The sequence below is a fragment of the Aythya ferina genome, assembly GCF_964211825.1.
Source record: "Aythya ferina genome assembly, chromosome: 3".
Taxonomy (NCBI): Eukaryota; Metazoa; Chordata; class Aves; order Anseriformes; family Anatidae; genus Aythya; species Aythya ferina.
Window position 1 is genome coordinate 77,842,807 of NC_140298.1, and position 15,659 is coordinate 77,858,465.

At 36.6% G+C, this 15,659-nt stretch overlaps 1 protein-coding gene across 17 annotated transcripts in view; it reads right to left on the reverse strand.

Annotated features, from left to right (window-relative positions):
* Positions 1-15,659, reverse strand: part of TRDN (triadin) — a 243,505-nt gene that overhangs the window by 93,577 nt on the left and 134,269 nt on the right. For all 17 annotated transcript variants that reach the window (XM_084515251.1, XM_084515252.1, XM_084515250.1 and 14 more), the window contains 2 exons: positions 9,441-9,476; positions 6,233-6,286 (listed from right to left, as the gene is read on the reverse strand). In XM_084515251.1, coding sequence (XP_084371377.1) covers positions 6,233-6,286; positions 9,441-9,476 — 90 coding nt within the window. The remainder of the gene's footprint in view (positions 1-6,232; positions 6,287-9,440; positions 9,477-15,659) is intronic.

Here is a 15,659-nt window from a genome sequence, read left to right on the forward strand (position 1 = left end):
TGTAAATATAGAATATATTTGATCACTCCTAGGAAAACATGCATCACTTTTGTCATGTGGCAAGGGGAAGGTGTGGGTCTTGTAGTTTCCCAGCAGAATTAGCATAACTAGTGCACAGTCTGGATGTATTCATAGACAACAGTGCCTAATTTCCCATTGGAATAAAACTCTTTCTGATTCACAATTCTTAAAAAGAAAATTAGGCTAATCCTACAATGCTGGCTAGGGAACTGCCTACGTTCAGAACTGGTGTATCACCCACAAATAGCACTCATTTCTGAAATGCTCGTATGTTATGAACAGAGTCCCTGTGAAGAGATCAGTTCTTAATGCCCCTCAGTAGCACAACTTGATTTAGGAACAAATTAACTTCACTAGTCTCAGGAGTTCTGGCATGAGCATCTAGGCAAAAAAAAAATAATTTAAAAACATGATGTGAATCTTTAAGCACAGACATAGAGTTCATGTCTGCCAAAGATAAACCTTGGACTGTATTTCATTTAAATAGAGATCTGAGGGATACTTTGAACCTTTTGAGGACTAAGATGACTAAGCTGCTCAGGCATAAATATTTCCGGTCAATTCTCAATAATTAGAGGGACAATTGGATTTAGAGAAATCCTGTGTTGAACTACATCTGTAGTTCAGCTGTTAAACGAGAGAAAACTCATCAGATTGTGTCACTCTGCAGAATAAAGCGGTACTGCAGATCGATAGTAGATTGCTTTGTACTTTCGATACTAGGTGGCAACTTTTTAATACAGAAACATTCAAGTCTGTAGTTGATTCAGACCTGTATGACATGAGAAAAATCATACCTAAGAAACATCACAGTGAAGTATATTGTGTTTCTACTTTCTGTCTACTTGTATCACTAGAAATACAGCACTGTTACATTCAAGAATGTTATAAATTGTATATGTAATACAATCACATATGGTACTGAAAACTTGAGTTCACATCACCTCTTTTGACTTCACTCCTGCTCCTTTGTAAATTAAGTGTCATTTTCATAATGGCCTCAATGGGCAAGATGAGGCCAATTTATTCCCTTCCTAGCAAAGCAAAGGTGGTACCACTTCCCAAAGATAAACATCTGAGAAGGTAATCATATGCAGTGTATGTGATAGTCTGGATTCAACACAGCTTTAGCATGTACTTAAATGCTTTGTTGACTCAGAAGAGATTGAAAGACATACTAGATGCTTTGAAATTGGGCCCAATTCTTGCTGAAAGAGCAATTAATCATGAAAAAGCTTCAGGGCTATTAAATCTTGCCAGCCACAGAACAAAATTCCTTAAAATGCCCTTTTCCATAAACAGTGGTCACTTAATCCTTTTACCTCTCAATTGTTTTTAAATGGCGTTTTATTTTGACTCTTCTAACTATTGGTAACTTTCGTGTATTAAAGAACCAACCCATTTCTTGTTTTGTAGTTAACTTGCTCCCCCTGCCTTGCTCTTAAAGTAATGCCATTTTAGTTTTAGCAATACAACAGTACCTTGTAGCATTGCAAAAACTAGACTGTAACATTTAATAATATCTGGTAACAGCCAAAGAAACAAGTTTATTATTATCATTATTTATTTATTTATTTATTAATTATTATTATTATTACTATTACTATTACTATTGCTATTAATTATTATTATTATTAAAGTACACATGTATTCATGGTTAACTCTGGTGTGAACAGAAGTATAGGAAATTATTTAACAATATCTGATAATGAAATGCAGTATATTGTAAGGAATGTATAAATGCAACAGCCAGGCTATGAGACTGGGCATCTCATCATTCTAGCAAAACTAGCAAAAATATCCTGTATTCTAGATCAAGAAATTTTAAAAAACTAGAGGATAAAAACTGGATTTCAGATCAGAAAGCTTAGTGTAAGATAAGCTATTTCATGCTCCACTTAAATAAATCTTGTATATGAAGAATACAAAGTATTAAAGTGAAATCTTCTAACACTAGAATATTCTTCCCTTATTGCAGCATATGTCAAGAATTCATTTTTCCATTCCCATTAAGAGCTGGATAATGATCCGGCTTACATGATCCAGTGGGCTATATAAGACCTTTTAGTCTGCAATGGCTTCTTAGGCTTGAGATGGGATGAAAATGTTAGTAGGCTAAAATGATTTATGTTGTTTATCTACACCCACCTAATATATTTCCATGGATATTGAAAAAATGTTGAGTGACGGACCACTATAGCAGCAAAGTATTAGCTGCTGGGGGTATAATGAATTCCTGGCAGACCAGGAGAAGAGTCAGCTGCTAGGCTTCACTAATGACAGTGGAGACTCACTGGGACAAATAGGTGAGGACCAAACCCCAGCTTCTGCAGGTTACTGAGGACTGGAGAGATGATAATTTCTACCTTATGTGAAAAGACACCCAAGCCTGTAACCTTTAAAACCAGACAGAAACCAAATAACAGAGAGACAATATAATATTTAAATACCCCAAAAGTTAAGGTGGGAGAGAGGAAGAATTATGCTAACCAGGACCAAAAAGGAAACTCTTCTGGGATTCAAAAGGAATTTTATATATTTTTTTTTTCCTAACTCCTTCTTACCAGTGAAAAAAAATCAGAGACATGATAAAATAATAATAATTCTAGTACAACTGACAAAGTAGGTTTGAGAGATTGGATGCAGCTGACATCTGAGCAGTTAAAATAGACCTTTCATCTGTCATACTTATTTTTTTCTTTCTGAGTCCAAAATACATTCATCGATTTTCAGGGGAAATGGTGGTCAAAAAGAGTTTCTATTACAAACCCAAAGGGAGTAATGAATGAAATTTACTTTTTCTTTTCTTTTCTTTTCTTTTCTTTTCTTTTCTTTTCTTTTCTTTTCTTTTCTTTTCTTTTCTTTTCTTTTCTTTTCTTTTCTTTTCTTTTCTTTTCTTTTCTTTTCTTTTCTTTTCTTTTCTGTTCTATTTATTTATTTTTAATGTGTGTGGAGAGGAAAATGGGAAAAATTAGGCATTAAAAATCAGGAATTAGATGATTAAGTGACACTACAAAATCTGTTAATTATACTATAAAATTAAATTAAAAATTGCAAGACCATTCCAGGGAAATTCTGAACTGCAATTAGGATTTAATTTTTTACATTGTTGAAAAGAGTTGAGTGTGATTTTTAAATCAAGCAAATCATGAGGGAAAAGTACTGTCACCAGTGCTTAGAGAATGCGCACAAAGTTATAAGTAACCTTTGTTGGTTTCAGTGAAGGCACTCACAGATGAACTGTTCACAGTCCTGACCCTATCTAAGGAAACACATGGGGCTTGGTGGCTTTGATGCTCTATGCCTGTTGGGGAACCCAAACATACCAAAAAGCTTCCTGCATGGACTGAGCCTGTTTCACATACTCCCTTCCCTCCTTGGCACTTTCCTGTACTTGCTTTCCTCCTGGTGCCAAAGCAGATCTATCAGGCTGCCATGCATCTATGAGCCACTGCTGACACCTGGACCACTCACCTGGCCATATGCTAGTGATAACTGCAGAGGGAGACACACAGCATGGTGTGGGAGCTCTTTCCACTTTCTCCAGAGGATCAAAATTCCCCACCAGTGGGATGTGGCAGGTGCTCAGCACTTACATGTCAGACTCTGAGAAGCTCGGGAGCTGCCTGGTCTTCAGAGATTGGCACAGTGCACATGGGATGGTCTAAGAAATCATGTGAAAGAAACCTATGCCCTTCCACAAAGGAGGAATGCTAGACAGGTGTTTTGTAAGGTGGGGTCACTCTCAGACTTGTCCTGCCAGCACAGCTGGGGAAATGAGAGGAGCAGGGTTTGGATGGGGATATCAAAAGACAGTAACTGGAGAAGGCTAGCATGATGAAAAATCTTCAACACCTCTTCAGCAGTCTTTCTCCCTTCAGAACTTGCATATACCTGTATATACCTGTGAATCTATTACACTTCTCTTTAAAGACAAGTGCTTTGGTTTCCATCTTCAGACGAGCATCAGAGAGGAAATTTTTCCAGTTAGATAAAAGTACATCTGAAAATATGCACTTTGAAAATCTGGTAACAGATATTCATTAAGGTTGGTTTCCTATGGCAGCCACCAATTTCCAGACTCAGAAGCTGTCATAGACTTCAATTATCTACAGTAATTTTCTCTGCTTTCTCCATATAATCATATGGAGGTAAAAATAGTTCATTATGTATTAGGCAGGGATTTCTTTACCAGTGACTTTAAGACCAAGAACATATGTGGTGTAGAAGCAGTGGAAGATGACCAGCTGTGCTCTCAGTCTGTTCAGTCTGTTAATAGGAATAAACCTTCAGCGTTAGGCATTCTAGGGTACAGCTTGTGATGTAATAAGATATGTGGAAGAAAATGAAATATGAAATTGGATAATGTATTTAATTTAGTGTACTAATAGGCAGCAGTCTAGCTATGTTGTTGCCAAACAAGCGTATTTAATATTTCGCTATGGTGAGTTATTCTGGGGGTAAATTAATTTTCAGAGAACTGTGCTATTTGAGGAGGGGAAGCATAAAATAGAAGTCAATAGTCTACTGCTTTTTACCATTTTTAAGACAAACTAGATATTTAGAAATGTGTTAGAACAGACAAACCCATTTTATTTTTCCATAAAAGCCATACCAGTTTTTCTTCTTTTCTTTATCTTAAATACATTACTGTTATCACCATTCTTGCCAACAAACAGACTCATTGGAATATTTTTCAAAAATGAACACAAATATTGGAGGCAAGCAGGTGGAATGAATTAATTAGGAGCATATGGTTCTAACATAATGATATCTGCAATTTAGTGTCGGGACATCTAAGGGTCTAGCTATACAACACACTTTGGCAACAAAGATGCTTTAAGAAATTATCATGTACATGGGTATAAAAGTTTGTTAATCCAAATTTAGTGAAGTGATGCAGTCTAAACACCTTGCCACATACACACATTTCTAGGACATTTTTTAATTCCAGCCCACGGCAGTGATGTGATTTACACTATTCTCCCAGTTGTGTTAGCACAACTGAACACGGTGTCAAACAAACACAGAAAGCAGACACTGGGAGCATCTGTGGGGAAATGGCACTTCTTAGGTCAGCTGCACAGTTAACTGCTGTATATTATGCCCTATGCTTACCTATATTGACTGCAATTCAAGGCTACAAGTCCCTTTGAGATAGAGGCAATTTAAGATGTTACTGGCTGGCATTGACCCTTGGCCAGTTCCCAGTCTCCCCTGCTGATACAAGTTGTTATTCCCTTATTCAGTGGAAGTGATCTGTGAGGTAGATCACTGAAAAAGGTCTGAACCAGAGAAAGACAGCTAGAGAATAGTTGAAAAAAAAAAAAAAAAAAGGATGACACCACATATCCACATAAATTTATATAGCCACATGCAATGGAAGCAGCTGAAGGCTGGAGGCAAGAAACAGGGAGAGTGGGCTTTCCACGGGGACAGTGCCCATACAGCGCATATCTGTGATGCCAATACCAAGAACAGTTCAGCAACACAGAACTTGTTGTAACATTGACTGAACCTGTTGCAACATCAGCTGCCCTACTTTAGGTTAAAAGAATATCACAGTTTTATAGCTATCACATTTTCACTTATGAATCATTTCTGGTTTTTAATAGTTAATTTGAAACCTGGTAAAACAATGAATGTTCTGAATATGTAGATTGTTATTCATTAGACTCAGTATCATTAAATTTAGCAGATTTACTTTGTGAATTTTTTAAAGATGATTGTGAAGCAGAACAGAAAAGAAATCAATAAAAGGTGGTACTTTTTACAATCTATTTTGAATTTGATATGAATTTGTGCTATTACTTTGTTTAAAAATATTTGTCTGTCTTTTCAGTGCAAATTTAAGCTTATTTTCTTAGAATTCCAGTTTTGTAAAACCTGCTGTGGGACCAGCACTCTGAAGAACCCGAATTTTCAGAGTGACCCAAAATGCCCTCTTACAACTGCTATGAGAGGACAAGAAGCAATGATAATTTTAGAGATTATCAAAATTCTGCAAAATTCAATTGTTCTTAGCAAATAATTGACATGCAGATCATGAACAAAGGCAAAAACAAAACAAAACAACCAAACAAAAAATCACCACCACTGAACACCCTTCAAAGAGTGGCTTTTGTATAATCCAGCAGATGGTGCTATGATGCAATAAACTGGTTCAAGAATACAAGAAATACCCTGAAAGAAATATATTTTATTCCTTTACCTGGTATTACTGCCTTTTTGGTGGATGGATTAGCTGCAGGGTATTTTTCTGGCTCTGAAAAACAAACAAACAAAACAAAACAAAACAAATCAATTACTATAGTGTTATATCTTAAAAAACAGAAATATAAGGGAAGTCTTCCATTGAGGTAAATCAGCCTGTAGCAATTTTTTTCACTGAAGAACCAGACAAAGAGATTATCCAAAGAGAAGGGAGCTGAGCTGCTTTCATTTAACTCAAACACATCAACAAAATGGCTAACCACAAGACTAGTATACAATTGCCATAAGAAACTGAATCCCTTATTTTAGCTTGTTCCACTTAGTTTTTCCATACCCGCTGTCAAAGCAGAGTGAAGCAGGTATTGAGGGGTTTGGGCAGGGCCTCCCCACATAGGCAGCAGCTATGGACTGGGAGCCTTCACCTTTGATCTTGCAGCTGTGACAGTAAAAAGTCCTGAACCAGCCTATGGCAGCTGGTATCTATCATTTCTGCAGTGGCTTCTCTTGGGTTGTCACAGCTACTCAGAGTGGTATCCTTTCCCCCCAGTCTAAATCTCTCCATGATGAAAAAAGTGAGAATTGGTCTACTTTTGGAAAGTACATCCGCACAGACATGGCTATACCAGGAATCTCTCTCCATTTTGAGGAATGGGGGAACACGTGGGAAACAAATCCATGTTTGGTTCTGCACTTGGAAGAATAACTGCTTGGTTCTCTGTTTCTCCTTGCAGAGAAACAGGGCCTCTCTGGCTTTTTAGATGTAGCTTTCGTTTTCTTTTTTGTGAAATGTCTGCACCATTCTCTCTTCATTGAGGTAGAACATTTCCTTGTGGAATGAGGTTCCAAATGAAGAGCATCTGCATCCCCTGAGCAGACTTGGAGAAGAAGAAGCCCTGGGTAGAAGAACCTAAATAGCCTTCAGGATTTATTTACTCTTTACTAGTGTTTAGTTAATCCTTTTTATCTGTGGGAGCTGTTAATACAGGCTGTACTTAAACCAGGATAATCTAACAAATTTCCATAAGTTAAATACCAGCTACTTTCATAATGGATTTTTATATCAGCTAGAAGGTCCTCTAACTTATAACTCATATTTCCATACTGTGAGAGGAAATAATTAATCATTTTAATCACAACCTGAATTACAGAGTGCCAAAAAAATGTTAGTTAATCCTTCACATCTGTCACTGTGTTATTACAAAGAAAAAGAATATGTCTATATCAGGAATGTAATTTCAAGTTCTTACCCTCCAGTCTTTTGAAAAGTTTATGAAAGATGCATCAGATTGTCTTGTGAAACATAATGAAAACAAAATATAGTTTTGCATGTGTAGGATTGTTTTGATTCCATCCATTTAAAAGTCTGTAGCAAATAATTATACCCTAACTTAGTTATTATCACAGCATTGTAATTACTTGGGGTGCTCATCAGTCCTTCAAGAAGTATGTAGAAGACGTTGGAGAAGTCTCCTTAGCATTGCTTTCCTGAGTGCCTGTTCCCGTAAAAGCAGTAGGATATCCAACACACATATTTTACAAATGACAAGATAGACTTGAACTTGAATACAGAACTGCAGGAATCCTGCATGAATTCCCTTCTGAGCTCTCAGACAGAGCTTGCTGGCCAACAAGACTATATTTTCAGTTTCATAACATTTGTGAAACAAATTAGACAAGGATTTTTTTATTATTTTTTAAGTGTATGCTATTTAGTTAATTCTAGAATCATAGAAACATAGAATCACAGAATGGTTTGGGCTCAAGGGGACCTTAAAGATAATCTAATTCCAACCCCCTGCCAAGTGCAGGAACACATCCCACTAGACCAGATCACCCAAAGCCCCATCCAGCCTGGCCTTAAACATTTAGGGAAATGGTTTAGTGGGGACTGTTAGCGTTAGGTCAGAGGTTGGACTCGATGACCTTGAGGTCTCTTCCAACCTAGAAAATTCTGTGATTCTGTGATTTCCAGGGATGGTGAATCCACATTTCCTCTGGGCAACCTGTGCCAGTGCCTCACTACCCTCATGGACACAATCTAAATCTCTCCCTTTTTTAGTTTAAAGCCTTGTCCTATCACTACACTGCCTAACAAAGAGTCCCTACCCAGTTTTCCTGTACATCCCCTTTAGGTGCTGGAAGGCCACTATAAGGTTTCCCTGGAGCCTTTACTTCTCTAAGCTAAACAACCCCAAATCCTTCAACCTGTCTTCCTAGGAGGTGTGCTCCAGCCCTTTGATCATCTTTGTGGCTCTCCTCTGGACTCATTACAATATGTCCATAGTTCATTATTCACAAACTATTTCAGTGCTAATGACTACATCTTTATGTGAATAAGTTTCAGCTGAAAATGAGGATGGCAGGGGATTCTTCTGCCATGCAGTCTGGGAAAGATCATATATGGTCCCTGGAGTCAGTGTATTCTTTAGTCATATATTTGAATGAGATTGCAAAGCCCCATAGTTGTCTGAACATTTTTGCATATTGTACTTTAACAAGAGATCTGAGCAAATGAAATTTTTCCAGTGTAACTACATCATACTATTATTACTATATTGAGGCATTGATGCTTACAATTACAGATTACAGTTGATGCTTACAATCGCAGAAGAAAAAGGTGTAACAATACTCTTAATACTCTTGTCAATAGCAAAATGTTCTCAAAACTCTTTTTTTTTTTTTTTTTTTTTTTTTTTTTTTTCCCTGTGGAGGTTATTTATTCAGAACAGCCCAGCTCCTACCTCTCTTCTGCCTCAGAAGTCTTCCTGTCTGCATATGTGGTAACTAGATAGGCAAGGCCATGCTTTTGCAATTTACAAAAATAAATCTGATGGTCCTCCAGCACATTGGACTTTGAGTTCATTTACCCAACTTGCTGCCACTGAGAGCACATTCAGCTGAGACCTCATTTGACATTTTCTTCCCTATGAAACCTTTGTTTTTGAAGACAGTGATAGAAAACAAGGAAGGCAAAACTGTCAGTCACAAAGAGGAGTGTAGAATTAGAAGTAGCATAAGAATGGATTTAGAGTGTAGGAGGCAGATGAAGTCTAAACATGTCATTTTTCAATTATAAATGGTGTAGCTACTTTATTCTTTGTGTTTTCAACATTTCAGTAACTATTACTGTGGATTACTGAAACATGCTGTTTGAAATTATATGACATGCAAAAGACATCATAACCTATTGCACAGTAACATCTTACTTTTGAGTTCTTTGGACACAGCAGCTTCTTTTTTATCTGTAAGGTAAAAAGAAAAAAAAATGCATAAAAACACAGGTAGAAAGTATATAGGTAGACAGAGAACTGCAGTACGTACTTTATTGTTGCAAAGTGCATTTGAATGATGTGGTGAATCATTTATTTTCTGTTTCATGATGAAATTACACCAATTTGCATGTAAGTGTAAACAAAACATATATGAATGTGGACATTTATGTTTAATTTCAATATAGTTATCTGTCAGATTCAACATATGGTTGAGTTACCATGGCTTACATGTACTAGCTTAACCATGGTTGCTCACCATGTGTACATTCTCAGGTTGCAGAAATGTAAGGCAAGATGCCCTAGAAACCTAAGGATAAAGTCAAGCAATGAAAAACACTATTCAGTCTGGTCTCTCTACAATTGTTGACAACCATGCAATTGACACCTAGTTTGGACAGCTCCACACAACACCTACCCAAAACTCTAGCTGCCATATATTTCCTAAATGCCATAACAGATGGCATCTTTACATTTAAAGAGAAGAGAGAGAAAGAATCTGAGATATCTCTCCAGTCCAGCCTAGAGGAAAGATCCCTAATACTTCAAAATTTTCCCAGTTAAAATTCAAGCTAATACTTTTCTTTTATATTACATTACATTTAAAAAAGAGAACATGTATGACTGTTAACAAAACTGGGCAAACATGAAATAACTTATGAACCTGAAGTAACTCAGTCCTATGTGTGGAACATATAAGAATAGGCAAAATCTGTCCCTGTTTTTAAAAAAGTTAAAATAAGTCAGCTATAGCAAAATGCAACATGGCTAAACAGAGCTATTAAATGAGCTATTTGGTCCCATCTTCAGTGACAGTGGCACTGCTGTTCTTTTGTAGAACTTTTTTTTCTGATGGCTGAAAGGACATTTGGAATCCTTACCAAGTAGGTGCAAGTGGGCAGAAATATTCAATGATAACTCTCCACTCTAGTGGTTGGTGCTATTTTACCTCAGGAATTTTATCTGGGTACAAAAGTGTGCTACTTTTATAATCATATTAAAGACCTTACATATTCTTTCCCTAGTCTTATTTGTACAGCTAAAACACTGCTCATGGAGGTCCTATAGGACAGGAAGCAGAGATGAATAATGGTAGAAGTTACCACCTTAGGAACCCATGAAAAAATGAACATCCTCTCTAATAATTTACAGGGTGCCTAGAATATAGGCAGGATAATGTGTATGTCCACAATTTATGAATGATAAATTAACTGTGCCTTTAAACACTAATAGAAGAAATACTTCAGGGCAGAAGCTGCCAAAATAAGTAGCTTTCAAAACCAAGACTATCCCATTATCAATAATAATACAAAGTTGCTGTGGAAATGTTGATATGAGATAAGGTAATGCAAATGACTGCCAAGTAGTCTAATAAAGAGTCTTGAAAAATTCAGGGGAAAACACATTTCTGTTTGGGTGATATGCTGCTCTGAACTGAAATGTTTCTAGGTTAATCCTTGGCTTCCACTAACTCTCTATGAAAGCATGTTTTGCAGGCATTACTTCAAAGTATGATAATTACTACATTGAGATGAAATTAATCATGAAGCAGCTTTCAGCCATGTTATCTGGCTAAGGAGCCTATTGAAGCCTTCAAGAAGTGCCTATTAGTAGCCAGATATGGAAATTTAAAAAGGTGTATATTGCAGTGATATGAATCATTTATCACAATAATCTGTTGCTGGAGGCTATAAAAAAATAAATAAATTGACAGTATCATTTATACTAACAAGTGGGATCTAAATAAAGCCCTCAAGCTCACCAAGCTCTTTTTTTTTTTTTTTTTTTTTTTTTTTTTTAATAGAAGCCATATATTAGGACAACATTTTAAATACATTTTAGAGTCATAATTTATGTTAAAAGAATCTGTGTGTTTTTCCATCATCTGAAATATACAACATATAGTAAATTCTCGGAAATACATGTACACAACATCAACATATAGTAAATTCTCAGTAAATATCTGAACAACCTGTCCAGTAAGAAAATCCTTTTAAAGAGCTGAAAATTTTGAAAAATTATCAATAGATGATCACAATAACATTTGATTATATGAACAAGTGAATATTTTTATTCTTAAGCTATTTTTTTTTTAAGGCAAAGTGCCTGAAGTTAGATTTCTAAAGCCATACTTATGCAAGTAAGATGGAATGTAGAGGATGTTTAGTAAGACCTTAAACCAAGTAGATTCTTCCAAAGGTATATAACACTTACATCTAGGTGTCTCATGCTTGAACAAAATAAATGAATTAATTAAAGAGAACTGAATAATTGGTTGATCTTACAGGAGACAAAACTGATCGTGACTTCCAAAGTCCCAAAATGCAGTCACAAACAAGAGGTAACTAAACAACTCAAAGGAAAATAATACTGAAAAAAATAATTGAATTATGAGTTATATTAGTGCAATTAAAATCTAAGAGCATTTTACCTTATTTGATTTTACTTTGCAAAGGTCTTGGTTTTAACTTTTAAATTATAATAATGTGTAAGTTATTGGGGAAAGAAGCTTATATTACATTAGGTTTCCATAGTCATTATAACTTTTTCTTAAAATCAGTAGCAACAACAAAATCTTTCTGGCCTTTTTTGCTAGCCAATCCGTGGTTCTGTTTTCCATGTTAATTAAGAGGAATTTCCAGAAAAAAAGTTAACTTTTGTTAAACACCACTCCTTGGCGTCATATAAACATTATCCTAAATACATCTTTGCCAATCATCCTAGGAAGCATAATTGCCAGAACTTGCAAAAATTGCCAGAACTCTTTTCTTTTTAAAACTTTACTCTGAATGTCTTGCAACTGTAAAGGCAAATGTGTGATATAAGAATGATGTGTACAAGTCTTGGAAGCTGTGCAACATCATTAAGACTAATATAACGCATGAACAGCAGTCTGGGCACTCTAGCAGCCTTGACCGGCAGTGCAGTTAAAGGCACTGTAGCTTCCTTGGTATCGGTGACAGAACTGTTTGATATCCATCAGAAGGGATTCTTTTTTTCTTCTCCAAAATAACCCCACTTCTACAACAATGTAAATCAATAAAATACCCAATAGTAAGTCCCAATAGGCTGTTGGGACTTACTATAGCAGATGAGACTTCAAAATCTGACCCTTCTGATATTTTGGTTCCCAAATTCAAAGCATGCAATTTTTCAGGAGTTGCTGAGAACCTGTTTGGTATTCTTAAAATTCTTAATATTCTTAATATTCTTTGGTCTTCTTAAAAGGCTTATATAGATCACCCAGATACTGAGAGATCCAAAACTACTGGGTATCTCTGACAATCCTAACCACAAGCTTTTTTGAAGGCACCTGTAACTGGCTTTAACGTTATAGCTAACAAAATCATTTGTAAGACTATGAAACACCCTTTCCTTTTTGCAGCTATTTTCAGGAATTATTTGAAGACAGTTATATTTTGGTACGTGTTCTCAAAAGCAAAAACGATTGTACAAGGTCCCCTCTTAGGGGGATTTTTCTTTTACTGGATCTTTAAAAAGATTATAGAACAGTAAAGTATTTAAAATTAATAATAATAATAAATAAATAAATAAATAAATAAATAAATGATCTGACTGTTCTTATCTGTACAGGTTAAAAGGATCAATTTTGAATTCAAACTAGGAATAAGCATCTGGCAGCTAGGATAGATGTATCAGTGAAACAGCAAAGCAGCACTTTATTCTTTCACCTCTTTTTAGCACATAGCTCGATCTTTTCCTCAGGCCTCGATCAGCATTCTTTTGAAGTAAACTATCAGTACACAGTAACTACAAAAGACATCTAAACTACAAACAGGGCAAGAAAAAAAAAATCCCTCTAAGCTCATACAGCGTCTTTCATGCCATTGAGTCCCTAGGAGGTTCATAATAAGCCATTAGAGAAGGATGCCCCAGTGCTCTGCTTCAGAATGTGGTAGTTTGAGTTTAAACAGATTTCCAAAACGAAGTATTTCAGACATTGCTCTGATGTGAATTATAGAGCTAGGTTTCAAAATTATTATTATTATTATTATTTTAGCAATAGATTTGTAATACAATGTCCATTGTACATTTAGGAATAGCAGATCTTCAACAGCTACATACAGCCTATCATTTCTATATATAAACATTATTTCTGGGAAATAAATGGGTCTCAAATTGCATTCTCTTGAAGGACTTATCTGCTTTTTCTCCTATAAAAATATCTCTCACTCATATAAAAATCCTAGATTAAAGGTGTTATTCAGATAAATGAATATTCCAGGGACAATATTCTGATAGCATTGCTAATGCTGCACTATTTAAAAAAGCATCTAGAACCCCTAATTACAAACATTATTTTTTTCTTGTATATAAACCAACTTTTCTCTTCAGAAACTTACAAATGTGACAGTAATATCACATTTACAAACAGAAACTAATTTCAACATCTGTTAGCAACCACGGTGTCTGAATTAAACAGTACATGATATCGTAATCAAACATTGTGTAATCCAGCAGGTAAGGTTCAGGATGCAAGGACTCCTAGCCTGATCTGGGCTAAGCATCAAAACCTGGGAATTACTATATACCTCTAAAAAACATGTTTCACTGAATGAAAAACTAAAGAGAAATTTAAAATGCTAAGCAGTTACTGAAGGAGGAATTCTCTTCCTAAACCTCACTTGGCACTGACCATCTATCTTCTCTCTTTTAGGTGATGATCAAATCCTTCAGTGCGATGTTCACTTATTCAAACCACATTTGTTGGCTAATGGTCTACAAAGACTCACAGAAAATGAGTTTTGTGATGAAAATACCTCATACAATGTGACGAGCTGACTCAAAGAACGTTTCTAATAAAACTCCCAGAAATTTGTCCTTGTTGGTTTCTTACCACTTATTTTGACTGAGGTATTCAATTAGTTTTGTCATAAAAAGTAGGAAAACAAAAAGAACAGAAAAATCACAGAATCACAGAATCACAGAATCACAGAATTGTCTAGGTTGGAAGAGACCTCAAGATCATCGAGTCCAACCTCTGACCTAACACAAACAAGTCCTCCACTAAACCATATCATTAAGCTCTACATCTAAACATTTTTAAAGACCTCCAGGGATGGTGACTCCACCACTTCCCTGGGCAGCCCATTACAATGCCTAACAACCCTTTCGGTAAAGAAGTTCTTCCTAATATCCAACCTAAAACTCCCCTGGCGCAACTTAAGCCCATGCCCCCTCGTCCTGTCACCAGGCACGTGGGAGAATAGACCAACCCCCACCTCGCTACAGACTCCTTTAATTATAGAGAGTGATAAGGTCACCCCTGAGCCTCCTCTTCTCCAGGCTGAACAAGCACAGCTCCCTCAGCCGCTCCTCGTAGGACTTGTTCTCCAGGCCCCTCACCAGCTTCGTCGCCCTTCTCTGGACTCACTCGAGCACCTTGATGTCCTTCTTGTAGTGAGGGGCCAAAAACTGAACACAGTACTTGAGGTGCGGCCTCACCAGAGCCAAGTACAGGGGGACAATCACTTCCCTAGACCTGCTGGCCACACTGCTTCTTATGCAAGCCAGGATGCTGTTGGCCTTCTTGGCCACCTGAGCACACTGCTGGCTCATATTCAGCCAACTATCCACCAATACTCCCAGGTCCTTCTCCACCAGGCGGCTTTCCAACCACTCATCTCCCAGCCTGTAGCTCTGCTTGGGGTTATTGCGCCCCAGGTGCAGGACCCGGCACTTGGCCTTGTTGAAATTCATGCAGTTGACCTCGGTCCAGCTTATCCAAATGAAATGATCTGAAACTCAAAGAATCAGAAAATTCGTTTGAAAATTGAGCAGATATTTTCCAGTGTTTTGAAGACAAAATTGTGCTCTGTCTCAACAATAAAAGGTTTCTCGTGTTATTGACCAAAGAACAACTGAGAGCATACTCTGGGAGCTTGTTTCTTGCTTTGCAAAAGCAATGCAACAGCAGAGCTTTTAAGATGATGCACCTTCCAAGTACAACAGCTAATGCTCTTTTTCCTTTCTTGAGCAAGGGTTCAAGAGAGGAAATAGAAATGATAGCAGGTGGCATTCAATTGCTGAGAATTTCTGTTATGTGAATGTGAGACATAATTGAAAGTCTCTCAGAGGCCAGTCTTAGTACAGTCTGCTCTCAAGCTAGCAGATGCACCAGAATTTAAAACCAAT